The following is a 20,915-nucleotide window of genomic DNA, read 5'->3' on the forward strand; positions in this document are numbered from 1 at the left end:
TAAAATCCTTTAAGGCAGAGTCAACCATTTGAAATAAATCTTCACCTCTAGTTGTTCCATGCATTAACTTCAAGGCAAGAAATTCTTCCCAAATGTTGAGTTTTGCAGTTATTCCACATATAAATATTACCATCCGAGCAGCTGTCTCATCAATAGCTAATGAATACAATACAAATTTGCTGAATCAGATCTTGGAGAATTATGAATATGATCAACAATATCTTTAATACGATTGGAAACACTTCTTGTAGGCTATTTCCAAACAAAGTTTTTCTGGGCATATATTCTCAACAGCAGTAAGGATACATTCTTTCACGAATTCACCATCACCATCACTATGTGGTTTGAGTTTTTTAGCAATATCTTTGCACACCACATTAGTTTGAGTTACTGATTCACTTTCAAGAAGTGACCTTTTGAAAAAAGCTTGTCTTTTGGTAAGATTTTCTTTCAAGGAGGCTATCTTGGCTAAACGTTCAGATACTTTCAAGCTTTCATAGGTCTTATGCTTACTCACAAAATGCCTCTCAATATTATATTTTTTATGAACGGCTACTTGCTCGTTCGTTGTAAATAAGACAAAGGCACATCTATTTCAATAAGAAAAAAACCTTGATTTTTTTCTCTCTCTCTCTCTCTCGACCACACAGATGTTGATAAGCGAGTGGGTAAGGAAGGGCGATAACTGATAAGCCGATGACAGGAAAGTAGTTCCTGTTGACCTTGACAATGACTGATAACAAAAATGCGTCACCCCTTTCGAAAAAAATTATTTTTCACTGCTTTTTCAGAAAAAAATTAGTAATAACTTTTATATTTTCGTTCACAAAGCACCAAATTAATAGTTTCTGTTTCGATGAAGTTTTACCAATTTGTTTTTGATTTTTAACAGATTTTAAAATATTTTTTGCTTACCGATTGACAGAATGAGGGTGAGTGTTGATGTTTGGAGATTTTTTTCGTAAAAATATGAAAAACGAAATAGGGAGTGGGGTTCTTGGATATGAATAATTTCTATACAGTATCTTCTACAACGATACATGCAATATATTTTTAGTTTTCTCAGAGTGTACTTGACTTTTAAAGAGGTGATACAAACCTAGCAATGTGTTTTATAGTGATAACAAAATTTCCATTCAAGTCTAACCGTTTTAAGTCGTAGTGGAAACGCGACCTATGTTGCAAATAGGCATACGAGTATTGTATAAATTTTATAAAAGAAAAATTTACAATATTTTGTACATACGAGTATATCAGCCTGTGGGTGCAATAAAATTGGCTCTCATGGGCACAATTGCATTCACAAGTGGGGATTACCCTACCCCTGTTCTAAATTAATTGAAATAAAGGCAGTGTATTTCAACAGATGTGAAGGCTCATGGCTCAGTGGTTAGAGTGCTGGGCTCACAATGAGGTAGTGAGTTCGATTCCCAGACCTGACTGTGTGTTGTGTTCTTAAACAAAACAGTTTATTTCACATTGCTCCAGTCTATTCAGCTGCAGAAATGAGTTGCAATGTCGCTGGTGCTGAGCTGTATAACTCTTTGCTTCTCTCCTGGATAACATCAGTGGCATGGAGAGGGGAGGCTGGACTTGTGCCTCGGAAGGTAACTTTCTAGGTGTAATCACATGGGTCATTCATGACTGAAGAGGGTCTTTATTTCAAAAGGGTTAAAAATTCAATAACTGCACTTGGAAGCAAAACAAGACTCATTGGCTTGTCAAAAGACATGCCAATTCCTGTCATACACAGAAAACACAAACACAATAAAGAAAACACAACAAATATTTTAAATTTCTCCTTGACCGCTACACTTTAATACTATTTACAGTAGAATACTTTCCAGTGAATATGATACACCTTTATGTACACAGCATGAAAATAAAATAATGGAATAGTAGACACAAAAGAGCATCAGGTATGTTTGTCCAAGATGGCAGCCAAATAGTGGGTTGGATATAATTTTTTCCATTTTGTTTCTTTGTTTTGTTTTGTTTCTTTTTTTCCAGAAATATACAAGTTAAACCAATGAAAATATTAGATTGTATTTTTGTTTCTGGCTATCAGTTATGGACTCTGCTCCTCAAACAGCAAAAAAGTAAGGGGAAGAGAGAGAAAAAAAAAAGAATGTTATGGTCATTTCTGATCGCTGCTTGAAAGTGAGCCCACATTGAAGACAATAAATTTCAAACAGCTACATTGTTTTAGTTATCAGAAAAGTAACAATTTACTTTGCTACTTTTAATGTTCATGGGATCCTTTGTATGTTATTCTTTGAAGCTGATTTTATTTAGAAGGGGAAAATATACTTCTTCCCACTTCAAATTAAAAAGAAAAACAAAAATCACATACAAACATGGTTGATACACATGTATGTATATTTCTTTAAAAAATCTTTTAAATAACTAAAACCAACTTAAAAAGGGGTTCCTATTCAAACACTGGCTTGACCCCTGCCACCAACAGCCGGTATTTGACTGATGAAAAGACGAATCCAAGTGTTTTTGGGGTAAAAATGCTTTTTTTGTAGGGAGGGCGGGTTCATTTTTTGCGGCTTTGAAGGAAAGATAAGAAGATAGTGGTAGTTTCTGTTTCAGAGGAGAAACGAGTGGAAACATTTCATAGTATTTAACCTGCTAGAAATTAAAAAAGTCATAACCCAAATTGAAAGGAGATGTAGAGGCTATTTGGTGTTTGGAAAAGATAGACTTGAGATCTTTTGTGTCAGGTTCAATATGGCCTACAACAGAAAAGAAAATGAAAATCAATAATGTACTCATGTTATTTAAGCATTCAGCTAAGTTAATTTACCTTTTGTCATTTAAATAGAATGAACAAAAACAATCAGAAGAGCAGAACATAGTACTGACTTATAAAAACGTTTAATATACTTTGTAGCATATTATGGTTGTATAATGAAATACCATGTGCCTAGAAATCATTAACAACCAGAAGTGTTTAGGTTAGATGATTCTCTAAATAGTGAGCCAACAAAGGGGCCCTTTACATGGTACTGACTTGCTAGAAATAACAGCCAAACATCCTTCACACAAATGAAGGATACATTGGATAATACAGTTCCTACGTTACATAGTCTGGAAAAAGAATGTGACTGTAATGAGTGTAACAATTTATTGAGCTTAGAAGAATGTAAGACAAATTTGACTTGGTAAGTTATACTGCCAAAACAAATAGAGGCATTACTCTAAATTGCATGAAAATTACTGTTTTTTAAATCTCACAATGCAACAGCACTTTGTAGTAAAGACTGTTTGCCAACATAACATGGCAGACATGGTTTAGGACGAATGTTGCTGTAATTTAGCCCCAAGAGACATGTCTCCTGGGGCTAAATTACAGCAACATTTGTCCTAAACCAGGACTGACTTGTAACTCATTGCTATACCATTTCTGCCATCAAAAAGGAAGTGGAAAGCAGAAAACTGCTCAAGCAATGAAATAAATGATAGAAGGTTTAACTAAACAAATATGCTTTTTCACTGTCTTATAACTTTGATTTTAATTACGTTTGTATATAGCTTACCCAAGTTTTATAATTTAAACTTTTTTCAAAGAAAGCTACATGAAATGCTTGAATTTATATAATTGTTTTTTTCTTACAGCACAGAAATTGCAATTAAGGAGATAAATTCAGTTAAGAGGGAAAATAATATAAAAGATGAATCACCGTACCGTTTAAATTTCTCTACCCCTTGGCGAACTTCAGCTTCTCGTAACATCTGTTCCCCTATGTTTCTTACAACATCTGTTAAAAATCTGTCAGTGATGCCAGGACAGGATTTCTCCACCAAGTCAAAAGCATTCCTTAACTCATCAATGGCTTCAATATTCTGAGGTGGTCTCACTACTCTGTAATGTTCTCTCAACTGAAATATACAATCAAGAAGTCAAGACTTAGTTTAACAACACCATGACAAGCTTTTAACCTTTTCAAGTCCACAAATACTAGTAACAACTATTATCTGACCTTTAAGAGTGGATAAGGTTAATCTAAAGAATATTAAAGAAAAGTTCAGTCAGCACCAATTATATAACAGAAATTCAATATTTTAGTTAAACTATAACTTCACAGTGACATGAGAAATATTTGTCTACAGACAATCCAAATTTAACTAACACAAACTAATTGGCTTCATATTCAAGGGCAATAAACTGTTTGTACTTTTAGCTTCCAATTCACTATAAAACTTGTCCAATTATGAAGTATAGAGAGGTACCACAGAATAAACAATCATTCATTCAATAATCTTCACTAACAAGAGTGTTACATGGGCACGTGACATAACTTTGAAAATATACTTTTGTCATAATGGCTAATATTGGGAAATACGGCGTATATACGATAATGCTCATTTAATAGTGTTTATACAAAATGATGATATCTTTATATTTTATCTTTTACTTGTTTCAGTCATCAGAATGTGGCCATGCTGTGGCACCACCTTGAAGGGATTTTAATCAAATGAATTGACCATTACTTTTTGTTTTTTTAAGCCTGGTACTCATTCTATTGACCTCTTTTGCCAACCACTAAGTTACAGGGACAGAAACACATCAACACTGGTTCTAAAGCATTGGTGGGGGACAAAGAAAGACACAATTACACACACACACTACAGGCTTCTTTCAGTTTCCACTCACAAGGCTTTGGTCAGCTTGAGGCTGTAGTAGAAGACACTTGCCTAAAGTGCCAAACAGTGGGACTGAACCCCAAACCATGTGACTGGGAAGCAAGCTTCTTACCACACATATGCCTATATGAATACTAATTTTCAAAAGATTCATTACCTTAAAATAAATTTAAATAAAATATTTCTCATTTGTACAACTGTAACTACTGTCATTTACTTCTTCTCTATCACTTTGTGTGTTACTGTAATATTCTTTTACTCTTTGCATGCCACCTAGCCTCATATGTGCCATCATCCTACACTTCTTATGTTAACTCTCTATATGATGTAAAGCATGCTGGGAAAACCAACATTTGTATCAGCTACTGTTGTTATAATACAGAAATAAGGCAGTGAGCTGGCAGAATCATTAGCACACTGGGCAAAATGCTTAGCGACATTTCGTACGTCTTTATGCTCTGAGTTCAAATTCTGCCAAGGTCGACTTTGCCTTTCATCCTTTCACAGTTGATAAATTACATACCAATCAAGCACCGGGGTCAGTGTTATTGACTATCCCCCTCCCCACAAATTCCAAGCCTTGTGCCTATAGTAGAAAGGGTATTCTACAGAATTTTTTTTTTTTTTATTTTTTTTTTTTTTGGTTTCATTATAACATCTTTGTTTAAAAGCATAACTAACTTTCCAAGATGTTGTTTACTAGTGTAATTTACTTCCCTGAAATATTTTGTCTCTGAACATATCTTACCTCATTAAGAATAGGGAACACAATAATGGAAAGACATGTAGAAGCTTGGTTGGAGGGTAGAGGTACTATTTCAGATTCTGTTCCAGAGGATGGCTGGTTTCTTGCAATTCGTGGTGGCTGTAAATAAAAATGGTTTTGGTATGATTAAGAAACCAAATCTAAAAACAAAAAAGCAACAACTTAGTAAAGATATTATCAATCACATTCTCATGATAAAAAAAAAAGAAAGAAAGAAAGAAAAAGAATCATTTCTTAAAAAAAATAAATCATTTTTATACAATACATCATCTGAAAAAGATTACATGAACAGCAAAGAACAAGTAAGTTTTATCATCAGCACATGGCTTAAAAAAAGAGCATTTCATTTTAAATAGCTTAAAAGAAAGAAAATATTAGAGAATCATGTAAAATAGGGTAAAATTAGATGAACATACTGCAAGAGAAATAAGAGTTGATGAGTAAATCTAAATTTAATATAAAGCAACAAGTACTGTATTAATTAATACACACAATAGTTAAGATTGACTTCCATTCCAGCCCCACCTTGTTCCTAATGTTTTCCAATCTAGTCTTTAATTAAGGAATGCTTAAAAATGTTATAAAGTCAGTAAACCAGATTATGATTGTTAAATTAAATGCACAGACAGTTTCCTAGTCAGACAGGCAAACATATGTTATTGCCCTTGTAATGTTAAATTTGGAGGGAATAAATAAATAATTGCATGTATTCTGTTAATTACACTTATTAAACTAGTTCCTAATAGTAATTCTGGAGAGAGAAAAAAGTGTTATGTATGGGTGGAGGTTAAATTATTTAATCTTTTTATACAAACCCATGTGATAATGTCCCTGCTTTTATGATATAAATTTCTTGTTTTAAAACCTTACATCAAAATTTCATGTTAATTTCAGTCTCATACACCAGCTTAATAAAGACAAAGTTATTTTACTACATTCTTCATTATTTTAATAATTTAATTAAAATTAAGGCAGTATATTTTAGAAGAAATATGGTAACAAAAGAGCTTGCGTATCTCATTCAGAAATTATATCTGTGAAGGCCGAGTGGTTTGAAATTTTTCTTACTACTTTAACTGCCCAAGACCACGCTTGGTTCTAGGATACAGACTTTTTGTTTTAAGTGATCTAGATTAAAATCTTCCATCAAAATTGCATGTTAATCTAAGTCTCAAACACCAACTCAATAATAACAAAATTATTTCACTAAATTCTTCATTATTTTAAAACTTAATTGAAATAATAACAAAAGGCAGCATACTTTAACAAAAATATGGTAATGACAAGGTGAATCTTCTGCCCATTTTTGGAACAAGAATAACATTCAGCAACATTCTTTCATTTTTTTTATATATATGGGAGAAAAAAAAAAAGAGAAAAAAAACGGGGTGGGGGTTGGGGATATAACAAAACTTCAGTTTTACTAGATATCTAATTCCTATTAATAGTGAATTGAATTTGCTAACCTTAGCCCTGAAATTTTAGGTGCTCAACAAGTGTCCTTACAAGTCATAAGTTTAAACCTTATTTGATAAAATATAAGCAACATTTGAGGGGAACATGAATAATCTTAGAAATAAATCGGTGCTAAGACATTCAGTAACTAAGCCCAGACAAATTTATTACTGCATAAAAGAAGGGGGGTAGGGAATAGTGATATAACATTTCTTTAAAAAAATTTTGTACTTTTTAAAATAAACACTTTCATTTCAATTCCATTAATAACATAAACATCTCAAATGTTTATTCATGCATGTTAAAAATTTCTCTCGGATGCTCATGCCCTTTAATGTTTTCACAACCTATAAAAAGAAACCCATTCTATGAACAATTGTTTGTTTGCTTAGCAGGACTTTATGGGAAAGTCAGCTGTCTGTTATCAGATGATTTTGGTGCAGAGGAAATATTAAGTGGTTTGTTCTAATGGCCACTGCATTATAAACAAAATATCAACAAATTAATCTTGGATGGGTAAAAAAAAAAGGGGTTAATAAAAAAATTCTTATATCAAATATGAATTAATTTGAAATAAACTTTGGCTAAAAATTCTGAAGAAAAAAGATATTCTTAGTAATAAGTTCCTAAAAGTTAAATTTTCAGTATTTATCTGTAACTGGTAGGAAAAAAACATTATCAAGAATTATTTAGGTAAAAAAAAAAAAAAAAAAAATGACATACCTCTATTTACTCTAAAGAATTAATCCCAAACATTTACTAATAATGTTCAGTTTATCTCTTTTTCTCTTTCTTTTTTGTTTGGAAAATATAAAATATATTCTTTGTTTTTTTTCCTTTTCATTCTATCCATGCTAGCATAGTTTAGACAACCAGATGCTCTTCCTGTCAGTAACCTATACCTAGTTTAAAGGTAAAGGACTTTTTATTTCACACACTTTCACAGGTGCAAAGCCTGCAGACAATGTTGATATGAAAAATGACAACAAAACCACTTGTACTTTGCTATATTCAAAGAAGCACAAATGAACACACATGTACATACATAACCACACACACACATATATATAAGTGTGTGTAGAGACAGAAAAAGAGAAAGATCATCATCACCAGAGATATATGTGGATATCTATGACAGGCTCCATTTAGTTTCTAGTTACAAAATCCATTCATAAAGCTTTAATTGGTCTAGAACTATAATAGAGGATACTGTGATGCTTCTCAGTCAAACTGTCCAACCCATGCCAGCATAGAAAGCAGATGTTAAACGATGATGATGACGACGACGACGACGACGACTATCCTAACAACTGCAACATCAGAACAGGATACTATTTCTGATTTGTATAATGTTTTCATTTCCGTATATTCTTGAAATTGTTTATATGCTTAACTTCATAAACTTCATAAATGGACATAAAGAAAAAATTCCTTAAATCTGGCTGGATGTTTTTTTTCTTTCTCACTTTCTATTTCAATCATGAGTATCTGTATAAATTTTGAAGAAATGTCCAAAATTCTTTCAATACAGATAGATGCAGTAACAAAATCTCTACTTCACTCCCATTCAGCTAATTTTAAAATAAAAATGCTTATCATGAAATCTTAAATAAAACTGAGCAATATATTTAAAATTGTAAGAGGGGATATTATTATTCATAAGATCAGTAAATAAGAAAATAATTTTTCTTTTTGAACACCTACAAAAATAAATTCACATTCTGAAAACATTGAAGACAAAAATTAGTATATGTTAATGTGGGGGTTAGTTAATATGGAATTATTGAAAGGTGTTTTAGTAGTGTGGAGTGTACATAATGCTGATTAGGTCACCCTATTTCAAAGAACTGAGCCATAATTTATTTGCTGAATGTATTTTTTTTAAACACCTGTTGTTGTTGTTGTAGTTAGGTTTCTATTCTTTCTCTAATTATATATATCATTACTTGTGACACACATTCAGGTGTCACAACACAATGTTGTCATTGAAATTCCAGGTAAGAATTAATTAGTGTTTCTATTTCTTGAAAGTCTACATATCACATAAGACTGAACTCAGAATCATCTAAAGATCTTATCCACTGCGTCACATTAAAAAAAAAATGACAAGAGAATATGGTGCTTGAAATGCAGTGTAGGTACAAATGCAAATGTTAGGGGTTAATAATAGCCTAATTAACTGCAACTATTCTAATGAAATGTTAATTTTCTTTTTCTATTTTTTGTATTAAGGTATGTGCAAATCGTTCAAACGTATAAGTTAATTATAGTATATCAGAAAGCATTTAAACTGAAAGCAGAGCAGTTGTAAGTATATAGTAAACTTTTCTACAAAAAAAAGGTTGGTTGAAGTGAAAATAATCCAGACATCTAGCTGAGAGGTTGACAGTTTGTATCTCAACATCAAACAATATACTGTCTGGTCAATAAACTTCAACTCAGCCTGTGGGTATAGCTACGAGAGGGATGAACTCACCACAAGCACATTATTCCTAGCTAGGCAAGAAATCAAAATCTTCAATGGTGCATTTAAAACCCAATAGGCTATGGGGAAGCACCACAACTTTCTAAAAACTGTTACATTTATAATGAATATTCTATAAAGAAAGGTTTAACAAAAAAAAAAAAGACTGCTGATATAGATTTTAAAATTCATCAGCAACATAAAAATCTTTAAATACACCTAATGTTCAGCAAAGTTCAACAAATTTTAGTTAAGGTTAATAATATTTAGAAAAAGATCTATCGTTTAACGTATTCTCTTCTGCAAAATATTCATGCATAAGATTATCATTCCTTATAAAGTCTGCATCTAAAGGATAACAAAGGGTTAAAAATAACTTACATATACATGGTAGACAGCAGGGGTATTAGTTTTGTATGAAGGTTCAATTGGTTTATGGCCATCTGGGAGATCGTACAGGGATTTAGGTCGGTTATAGAATATATAAGATGGTGGCTAAGGGAGGAAGTACCAAGATGGAATAAGTATTAACATACGAAATGGTATAAAATAAACGTAGACAAATGTGTAGTTGAATAGAATGTGCTTACAGTAACATGTTGAAAGGGTTGATAGTGACAAATTAAATACAGTCTCTAGAAATTACTATTAAAAACATTAAGCAGTTTGTGATGAATCACACTTACAAAGAGAATGTTCTTGTGTTAATTTTTAAAAAAAAAGTAAACTAACCACAAAAAAAGTATTTAAAAGTTTGGAATTATTAAGTAAATATCTTTCAGAGAAAATAAAACAAAATATATTTTTAATAAGAATTGCGTGAGCAAAGAAAAAATATATATACTGAGTTATCAATGAATTCAATTATATATAATTCAATTGAAATTTTAAAAAAATTAATCAATGCTTGTAACCTAATTTAGAATTTGTAAAACAAATTATCTTAAGAATATGTCTACCTGAAAAACAAATGCAATAAATAATGTATTATTAAATGAAGTAATTAAATTCTAAAAAATAGTGTAAAAGAACAACGAAACTAATTCCAATAAAATCTTGAGTCATGAAGGCTACAATAGTTTCAGACACAATTTGACAAGATCATTGTGCTGGTTAGAACATTGATTTCATCTAGATTGCATACATTTTAGGATTTTTCTCAATAATACTTCTAAGTCAAGAAACATTTGTTTTTGTTTTTTTTTTTCCCTCTTCAATTTTATGTGAAATACAAAGGTAATTAGTAAATTACTAGAATTAGTTTAAATAATAAAAATTTAATGAAAATATTTTGAATACCAATTGATTTTCAAGTTATTATGAATACTTATAGTGGTATTTTTCTTCAAGAAAGGAGTTACAATAAACTGTAATGTGTGTGTATGGTATTTCTTCATGAAAAATAAAAACTCAAAGAAATAAATTATATGCAATAAAAAAAAAATTTTTAAACTAATAAAATCTGCATGTATTTATCATTTGCATCACAGAAAATTTACAAGATTAAAAAGAAAATGGTATTTGAGAAACACTCATAATGGTGAAATTTCCAAGTAAGAGTTCAAGTAGTCAAAATCTAATGAGGAGATATTGAGATAACTCTGGTGTCATAAGAAAAATATAATAATTTACTTCCATAGATACAAACAGCAAAATGTTACTGTACCAACCACTCAAAAAAGATTAGAGTGAAGACGATTATTGCTATGTAATAATACTAACTACTCATGAAAAGATAAAAAAGAAGAAATCATCACCAAATTGCATCATAGACTTATCACTGTCCCATGCACACCTTAAAAAAACAAAAAACTAGCAAGCATTCTCTTTAATGTCGCCAATACAAGTAGTCACTTCTCTAATTCACAACACGGATCACAGTATTCACACATGCTACAGAAAAATTATATTACTACTTCAGCTAATAACAGATAGACTTAATCATCTGACCAACTACCTATACATGCCATAAATTTACTCGATCAAGACTGACTGGTTTACATAATGACATCTCCTGGTAAATAACATCATTATTAGTTCGGCATCTTGATGTTTTTTAATTAACAAAAGCAGTTCAGTAGAAGTACTGAACAGATTAAAAAATATACCATTCTTTTTTACTTTTTTTCATTGTTACGAAACTTCCACATCATTAGAAATAACTTTTCACAACTATCATTTCAAATTCTCTTTTTTGTGAAAGTCTAGTTTATTGGTAAATTAAGGAGACATATTGTCCATAAAATTTCAAAGTTACACTATTCTATATATTGCCAAAAATAGTCTCTCCTCCTCTCTTCTTCAAAAATGAAGAGCAGCTGTCTTAAAAAATAGACGTAGTATTTTGAAATAAAATACAAAAATCAGTCACCGAAAAAAATTACTGACACAGAAAGAATGTGAAAACTAATTATTTCGTGGAATTCATCTCAAGGTCAATAACCAAATGAGGAGGTGGGGGGAAAAGGTTGTGAAGGTTAACTATCAGACAATCAGATGGTTGAGGTATTTCCTAAAGTGATTAGATGATACAAGAGGTGCAAAGGGGGAAAGAATGGACATAGTAAGAATACACTTACTCTGAAATTTTCTATTGATTCAGAAGAGATAGGATGCATATCTGACTTGCTACGAGTATGTTTGGCGCCCTGGAAAACAAATATACTGAAATCCTAAGAAAAAATTGCTATTTTGGTTAGAGATGCGATGTTCTGACTCCAAAGCAAACATCTAAAAACCATGCGTTGATCTAACATGGTAAAAAGCATTAGATACTAGAAAAAAAGTACCAATCTAGTTAGATTAGGGCTTTGTTATAACCAACCACCAGACAATCAGACAATATTGAATTAGTAGATGAATATATTATAGCCTACATTGAAGAAATGTTACAGGCAATAAGCTACAAGAGGCTACCTTACAATGTTAAATTTTTATAAAACATATCATGAGACATGCTCTATTAATTCTAATTAGAAATGACAACCAAGAGTAAATCCCATAAAAAAAAAAGAAATATTGTGATTAAATGAAGCTCTAAGCTCTAGCTAAAGAAAACAGAAAGCAAAATATCCTTAAAAGAAGACAGGACTTATTTAACAGCTTCAAAGTAGGAAAATATACCAGAGAAAAACTAGTTTTTAGAAATACAGAGTTAGTAGCTGATATAGGGAAACAAAATGTCAACAAATATTATTTTAAGCAGAGTTAAATCTTGTAAAAAAGATATGCGCAGAAGTTTTAAAATGATTGAGAAAATCTACATATACAACCCCTAATAAAAAGCCACATGGAAAGAAACATGGGAATTTAAATCTATTGACAGTAAATGAAATGGTATTCAAAGAAAAAATATTTGCAGATATGCAAAGGTTATTTTGTTATAAGAAACCAAAGCAATACAACCCCTTCCAAAAATGTTTGTCAAGTGAAAGATGAGCAATTTAAATCTATTCACAGCAAATGAAAAGTATTTTTTATTCAATTATGGGAACCCCATGAATAATTGCCTTATAGTATTATCTTTGTTGAATCAATAAATTGTTCAAGTAGACAGACCATGCCAGAACTGGACGTTCAAAACTTGGGTGACTTTTCTAATAACTTCAATTTTGTATTAAAATCACAATTCAAATCTTTATCCTAATACATAACTGGAGCAATAATTTCAATGGAACAGCTTTCAGTATTGTTCAAAAAGAGAAAGAAAGGAGAGAGAAAAAGGGGAGGAGGAATATGAAGAAAATGAAATTTGAAGCAGCCAGAGCAATTTGCATTAAAAAGATAAAAGGCTAAAATATGAAATAGAAGCGAAAGAAAAAATTCTTGATTGAATTTTAAAATTAAATGAAAAGTAATATGGCTACAATAAACAGCATGAATTTAAAACTAGAGGAAAAAAAATGTGATCAATATGTTTCAATTTGATCATAAATATTTTAAAAATTTGTTGTAGATATAAATTAATCCAGCACGAGTTTGCTGCAATTTAATACAACCTAAATAAACATTAGTCACCAAGCAACAAAAACATTATATGATAAAGTATTAATCTATTTAGCAATACTCAAATGTTAGCACACTTCTACTTCAACTATTGTATTGTCTTTTTTGCAGTATTATAGAACCAACATAGGAAGTAGACAAATGGGTAGCAACAATCAGCTGTTTTCATATTTAAACAATATTATTATAAATCCATTGTAAACGGAATATAGATATTAAGTTTTAAATTGGGAAAAAGGTTATTGACAATAAATAAATAAATAAATCAAACAGTGTCAAGAAGAAATATTAAAAACTGTAAAATAAAAACTGCCACATATTTGCAACTAATCTACCAAAGGAAGAAGACTAACAGCTACCAGAGGGAATTGCAAGAGGTAAAGAAATGAATTTAAGTAGAAAGCAAAGGCAAAATAATATATTCATGAAAATGTTGCCAATGTTATTAAATTTAAAAAAGCTGACATTTTCCAAGCTGCCTACTGCACTCAGAAATGTAAAATTCCATGCTTTCAAATTTAAAGGATTTAGTCTGAGAAGCAATGGTTGCTTGCTTACATGGGTTTCAAACTTGAGCATTACGGCATGTTAATTGCCTTTATAGAAAGGACAAGACAAGAACTAAACAATTGTGCACATAGATTGTTTTACACTTAATTAGACTATGACAATATCAACAGTAGCTGAAGCAAAGACGAATATTAAGTGTAGACATTTGGTAGTAGAGAAAAGCACAAAGGAGTAAATAAAATTTGGGGAAAAAAAAAAAGATAAAGTTCAGTAAGCTAAAATGGTACATATGTTATTAGGTAACTTACAATGTAGTCAGCATCATGGTTTTGAATGGCTGGTGTAGAGTCAGCACGACCATGATGGCTAAGTGGAGCAGATTGTATTTGCTACAAGAGAAACAGCATGCATAGATTCAGAAATACAGTATTTTAACAGACAGAAGAAAGCATAGCAAGTGAGATACATAACAGAAAATATAAATTAAATAGTATGTTTTAATTGACCAAAGACATGCAACTTTGTTCAACAAATTGCCAGAGGAACATTTCAAAGAACTAGATCTTGGCTCTTCAATGAACAAATTATAGACGAATTAGAAACACAAATTATTTTACAGAAAGTTCATCTTATTATCGATCATTTACCATACATAAGAGCATTTTTATTGATATATATTTTGTAGATGCAAATTTGCTTGTGAAGGATATTAAGAAAATATTCGTAGTTTATTTTACCCATCATTTATGAAAGCCCAAAGGCAGTTAAAAGGAAAAATAATAAAAATACGTTTGCAGTAAAAAAAAAATACTGAGTAACGCAAGTTTAGAAGTATTAAACACAAAAACAAAAAGGTTAAAAGTGTTAGTAAAACACTGTTTTAGAAATGTTAAATTTTAATCAAAATAATTCATTTGGAATTGATTAGAAATATCAAATCTGAATAACATGAACTTTTCTAATCTAGTAAAAACCAGTTGTTTTTCTTCTGCATCATAAATATCACAAACATAATTTCCATTAAAAAACAAACAAAAATAAACAAGAGAAACAATATATGATAAAGAAATAACAGCACAAAATGTTTTCCCTACCTATGAAAGTAACAATATGGATAAAACAGTGAGCTGTTTATCAAGATGTGAATTACATGTAAACTTGGAGAAAACCAATGTTTTACACATGACAAAACATTAATGCCATGCCAATTGCCATAAGTAAGCCAAAAACAGCATCTAACATGTAGCAATAACTGATCAGAATATTTATTGCTGCAGATATTGTGATTAATATTTTAATTTACTCAGACACAATGAAAAAGGATAAGACAATACAATGCCAAATCAGATTATATTTTTCACTAGTGTTACTAATCATATGAAGGTAACTTTGTAAGTATACTTTTGCCACCAGGAATAATTTGATAAAAGTTAAATTATAATTATTGTATGCACATCATATTTCCTGCTATTACCCATGATGATAAAAGTATATTTCCAAAGTTAGGTGTCATATAATAGATAACACTAGTGTATTAATATCACTGTGACAATCGTAGTAATATATTCATTTGGAACAGTGTGTTCTAAATTTTTAAGTTAGCAAATACTCTAGTGATTAATACAGTAAAAAAAAAACACTGACTCAGCTGACAAACAGCTTACTCAAAGAGCATCTAAGGAAAATATTCATTACAGTAAATATTAATTATTGCAGAGCATTTTTCAGTGAACATCAACCACTTTACAAAATATACTAGATAATCCCAGCACTACTACTAGAAGTTACTTTGAACTCTTGTAGACTGACCGGCATTATATATATGTGAGAGATGGGGACCATTTTACTTAATCCCAGTGAGGTGCATGTTGCTCTTTCTGGTTCAGATAGTTTATTTGTAAACCTTAGAACATAGGCATTACAGATCTAGATTTATTTATTAGAAATACATTTTTACAATTCTTAAGTCTATAGTATCAATTCCAAGTCATATCCAAATATATTTATATTTATATTTTATAAATTATATAAATCAAAGATAAATTTAAGACATTTTGTCACATTTAGGAAAACTACATTATATGTTATTTGTTGTCTCATTCCCTTTTCTTCAAAAATCAGAGAAGAAAATTACATTGATATCAGTTCCAATACCTCTTTAAACAGCTAAATACCCTGTTTAAAATCATCTCATCAACTCCAAAATTATGTCTCTTCAAAAGCAGGATTTCCAATACATCAATGACTTAAAATGGCTTTTCTACATACAAAATATATTGTGTTTATATTGATTTCGTTTGATAAATTATCAACAATGTGATATCATAAATAAACTGAAAGCATGTTTTCTTTGTATCATGGAAACTGTTTGGTAGATACATATTTTACTGATTATATAATTTCATATTAAACCTCTATCTTAAAACAAAATAAAATCATAAAACTAGAGATATTATTTCATTCGGTGTGACTGATTAAAAATGATTATATATGAAGAATATCCCTGTGCTTCTGTTGAAGTATGAGTCAGATGCTTACACAAATATGTTTGAATATTGGAGCTAGCTGCCCTTCTTAACACCATCCACTCAACAATGAAGTGTACTATTTTAAGTTTGAAGATACTCAAATTTAATAATGACAAGTCATATAATAATGGAATGTAACTGAGATACTTTTTTTTTTTTTGTGTGGTGATGGAGGAGTTTATTATCTCTAAAATGAAATCTTTTTCTGCAATTCTTTTCTTACCCATTACTTCTTACTAAGTACTAGTGATAAAAAATCTTTTAATACATCTATCAAAAAATAGCTTTCAAATCTTGTTACTATTATGTACATGTGTATGTATGTAATTCTGCCACCCTATTAAAATGTAACTTAAAATAATTGGCAAACGTTAATGTTTTTAAGACAGAGAATTTCTTAGACAAAAAATAAAATCAGAAAAAGAGAATTAATTGGATATTAATAAACAACACCAGAAAATCTAATGCATCCATGAAAAATAAATTGTATGAACATCTAAGCATTTGATGGGAGGTCAATATGTAAAAACAAAAGGGCTATAGAAAGTTTAGATAGATGAGTAAAGCACAAATTTATATCCGTTACCAAATGTTAACAAACAACATTAGCAATATGTTAAATAGCACTGATGAATCATTAAGAAAAGGACATTGAAGGAGATGAGCAAAAAGAAAGAAATCGTAGGATACCACACAAACCAAACATAAAATAACTTGAAGGAAATTAACCAGTAAAGGAAGCTAAGCAATACTAAAAGAAACATTTAAAAACTAAAGCGTTTAATTATATTCTAAGTGGAACAGATTATAATCATTATGTATCAATCTAAAATTCAACACACTGTTTGTTACACAGGCCATTTCCTGTAGAAATAGCTGTGTTTCTAGATGCTTAACAATAGTCATACCAGCAGGAAACTAAAAAGCTGACCAATTTTTGTTACTGATAATTTAAGATATATTAATCAGAAATATTGAAGTAGTGTAACAGAAAAAAAAAAAAATAATAATAAATAAATAAATCATTGCAAAAAGCAAGGGAAAATCATATTAAAAAAAACTGTGTTAGTTAAGTAATGGAATTTAGTTAAATTAGCAAGTGTATAACAATATTTGTAAAGCATCAGCACCAAATACCAGAAAACAAACATGAAATGGTAAATAACACACTCAAACTAGACTAAAATAAAATAGAAAGTAAATCTAGTAAATGAGTTGTGAATGCTTTAAATACAATTAACTACAGAAAATGTTTTATTAAGGAAGCTATGAAAGCTTTCTTTTTACAAAATGTGGAATGACTTAGTTTTATTAAGTGACTTGACTTTGTAGCATTGTATAGGAATAAACAAGAAAAGAGAAAAAAACACTGGCAGCGTTAACAAATCCAGCATGTTAAAAAATAAATGGTTAGAATAACCAAATTAATATGCTTGTAATCTTTGTTTTTTTTACAGCAACTTTGATATAGGGCACTATTCTCTTCAATGAAATGATTTTTAGAAAGAAAGTCGGAAGTAATATTTGCAGTCAAGCACCTCATACAACTGTATTTAAACTTCAAATTGTTTCAAATTGTTGCTCTTAACTTTATTAAATTAGAACAACCAGAACAATGTCTTTGTAAGTAAAAATAGTTAAAACAGTGAAATTATAAATAACTTTGCACTGAAAGTGGTTACAAATACAAAGGACACATGAAAGAGAACAACTCAGAAAGAGTTCCTAATAGGGACTCACAAGATACACATTTCCTTAATTCTCTTCCATACACCTGTTGTATTTATAATCAACATTTAGTATGCCTTATATTCAGTTCTAGAGATTAATTTTAATTGCATAATTAAACTACTATGATTCAGTTAACTTATAAGATTAAGCCTTTCAGATTATATAATTTATTTTCTTAGATTAGATTAAAAGATAAATCTAAAAAGAGAAAAAAATTTAAATACAAAAAATGTCAAGAAAGACATTTTGAACACTTTCAATAAATTTAAAATTTAGTGAAATTAAGTTGTAAAATTCCTAGACATTCTAACAGAACACACACGCACATGTATATATACACATAAATAGAATAAGGTACCCAAAAGTAGTATTTGGGGAAGATAAGAAATCGTTGGTAAAAAAGATAAAGAGGCAAAAATTAATGTTTTATAAGCTTTTTAAGGAATAAGCTAAAAGCTTTGTTGGTATTAGTAAAATGCTAAATAACTCACAACATCTCCATTTTTAGGTACAAGAACTGGGGACTCTTTCTGTACATAAGGACCAAAAATATATATTCAGAATAGTAAATAAAACCATAAAATATCAGTGTACTAATATCATGCAATGAAGAAAAAAAAAAGTCCAAGGTGGATAAAATAAAAATTAAAATATGTATTATTATTACTAACATAAAAATCATCCTTCATTATCCTGGATATATACATTCATTCATTTTTATGTTTTCCATCCTAATATATGTTAGACGCATGCTTCAGAGCTGGATGCCCTTCATGCCACAAACACCTAGGGAACTCTCTCTCATATATGTGTGTATGTATATGTATTACCACGTACTGCCTTCTGCTCCATGTTTCACTCCTATTTTCCTCATCTTTCCCCATACTGAGATACACCATTGCCCACACCTCCATTCAGTTTTCACTCCTGTCCTCATCTCTTGCCATCTGTTACTCCTTTTTTTATATTTTGCAAACCTAACTACCTATCCACCCAGTCATGCTTAATTCTCTGCCCCTCTTCTCTTTCATGCCACCTTCTGGTACCTTGAGGGAAGGCCTTGATACCTCATCTCTACCATCATTTCTCATTTTTCTGCAGGAATAGCCATGAACCTCTTCTACAGCAAGACATGTGTTACTGTTCCTCTTTCACACTTTAAACTCTCAACACTGGACGCAAAGCCACTGCCCTCAATACTGCATCCCACTCAGTCAAGGGATCTTGTCTTATGAGTTACTCATGCTGGTGCCACAAGAAAAGCACCCAGTATATTCTGTAAAGGAGGTTGGCATTGGGAAGGGTATCTAGGTGTAGAAACCTTACCAAGGCAGACATTGGAGACTAATGCAGCTGTCAGGCTAGTCAGATCCTGTTGCACTGTCTAATCCATGCTAGCATAGAATATGAGCATTAAATGATGATGATGAGAATGATCCACACATACTGCTTTAGATTACAAATTAATGAAATGCTATAGAAGAAAAAAATAAACTCAATTTACTATAAATATGGATTTCAAATTTTGGCACATGGCCAGCAGCTTTGGGGAAGTGTGTAAGATGATTACATTGACCACAGTGCTCAACTGGTACTTGTTTTATTGAGCACAAAAGGATGAAAGGCAAAGTCAACCTTGGTAGAATTTGAACTCAGAACAAGACAGACAAAATGCTGCATTTTGTCCAGCACAGTAACGATTCTGCCAACTCGTCACCTTTCAACTGACTATGATATTTAAGCAACACACTTTGACCTATGTAACAACCTATTGAAATTTCAATTTCTCAATTTAATTTCTATATATTTTTTTTCAGTTTATTTAAAGAAAAAAGACAATATTGCCAGATATGCTACTAATAGTACTGGGGAAAAAAATTTGATAAAAATTGAGTGCTGCATAGGTCTGGAAAATAATCACTGCACAAAACTAATCATAAGGTTGAATGGTTTTCAAAAAGATACATATTTTCCTACTCTACATCAATTTCACCATGTGAGGAAGGGTTGAATGGTTTCTGTAGGATAATTCTTCAAATGGCAAAATGTTCTTAATACCACTAACCATAAGGCTAGAATGAAATGCATTTTTTTTTTTTTTTTTTTTTACAAGTCAAACTCTGACAAAAAGAGTGATGTATCTTACTTAGTGGTACAACACCATGGCTGAAGTAGTTGAGGTTTCAAAGAAAAAAGAGGCTTTGTCTCATTTGACAGCTTAAGAAATTGGCTGGTGAAGCCCATATGTGGGATAGATAGATAGATGAGGGTGGATCAAACTAAGTTCTCAAAGGTATTTTTGAAACATTAGCACAAGATAACCATTACAAGAAAACCCTGATAGTATACGAAACAAGACAACAATAACAAAATTCCATATAGATATATATGTCCGTATTACAACTCAAGAGTTTCTCAGCATATCAAATCATCATATAGAGATTAAAAACATCACTATAACTTGTGAGAGAGATAAATGATATACTACTAAATTAAATTTGATAAACTTCTATGCTTGTATCAGATATGTATGTATACATGCATATATACAGGATGGGTCAATTAACTTACAGGTAGATTGGATTCAAATAGCTGAAAATATTAGACAATTACTCCAACCCATTTTCCAAGTGCAAACATGAGCCAACATTGAAGCTTTCATGTCATTGCTTGACCTACTGTAAATAATAGCAAGCCTTCACCATTAAACCACACCCAATCAATGAGGTACTGCTTAATAAAGCATGCTATTATATATCTCTATTTTATATTGATATTTGTAAACAACAATATTGTTGGTTAC

General features: G+C 30.7%; 1 protein-coding gene across 13 annotated transcripts in view; it reads right to left on the reverse strand.

The window, feature by feature from the left end:
• Positions 1-1,788: 1,788 nt before the first annotated feature.
• The window catches only part of LOC106868038 (serine/threonine-protein kinase 26), a 152,744-nt gene continuing 133,617 nt past the window's right edge, over positions 1,789-20,915 (reverse strand). For 4 of the 13 annotated variants that reach the window (XM_014913138.3, XM_014913149.3, XM_014913147.3 and 1 more), the window contains 7 exons: positions 18,604-18,642; positions 14,162-14,242; positions 11,918-11,986; positions 9,720-9,833; positions 5,402-5,518; positions 3,695-3,888; positions 1,789-2,741 (listed from right to left, as the gene is read on the reverse strand). In XM_014913138.3, the coding sequence (XP_014768624.1) occupies positions 2,732-2,741; positions 3,695-3,888; positions 5,402-5,518; positions 9,720-9,833; positions 11,918-11,986; positions 14,162-14,242; positions 18,604-18,642 (624 nt within the window). In that variant the 3' untranslated portion in view covers positions 1,789-2,731. The remainder of the gene's footprint in view (positions 2,742-3,694; positions 3,889-5,401; positions 5,519-9,719; positions 9,834-11,917; positions 11,987-14,161; positions 14,243-18,603; positions 18,643-20,915) is intronic. The other 9 variants (XM_014913139.3, XM_014913140.3, XM_014913141.3 and 6 more) reach the window with 9 other exon arrangements.

Source organism: Octopus bimaculoides, chromosome 9 (assembly GCF_046866305.1).
Source record: "Octopus bimaculoides isolate indiv1 chromosome 9, ASM4686630v1, whole genome shotgun sequence".
Lineage (NCBI taxonomy): Eukaryota > Metazoa > Mollusca > Cephalopoda > Octopoda > Octopodidae > Octopus > Octopus bimaculoides.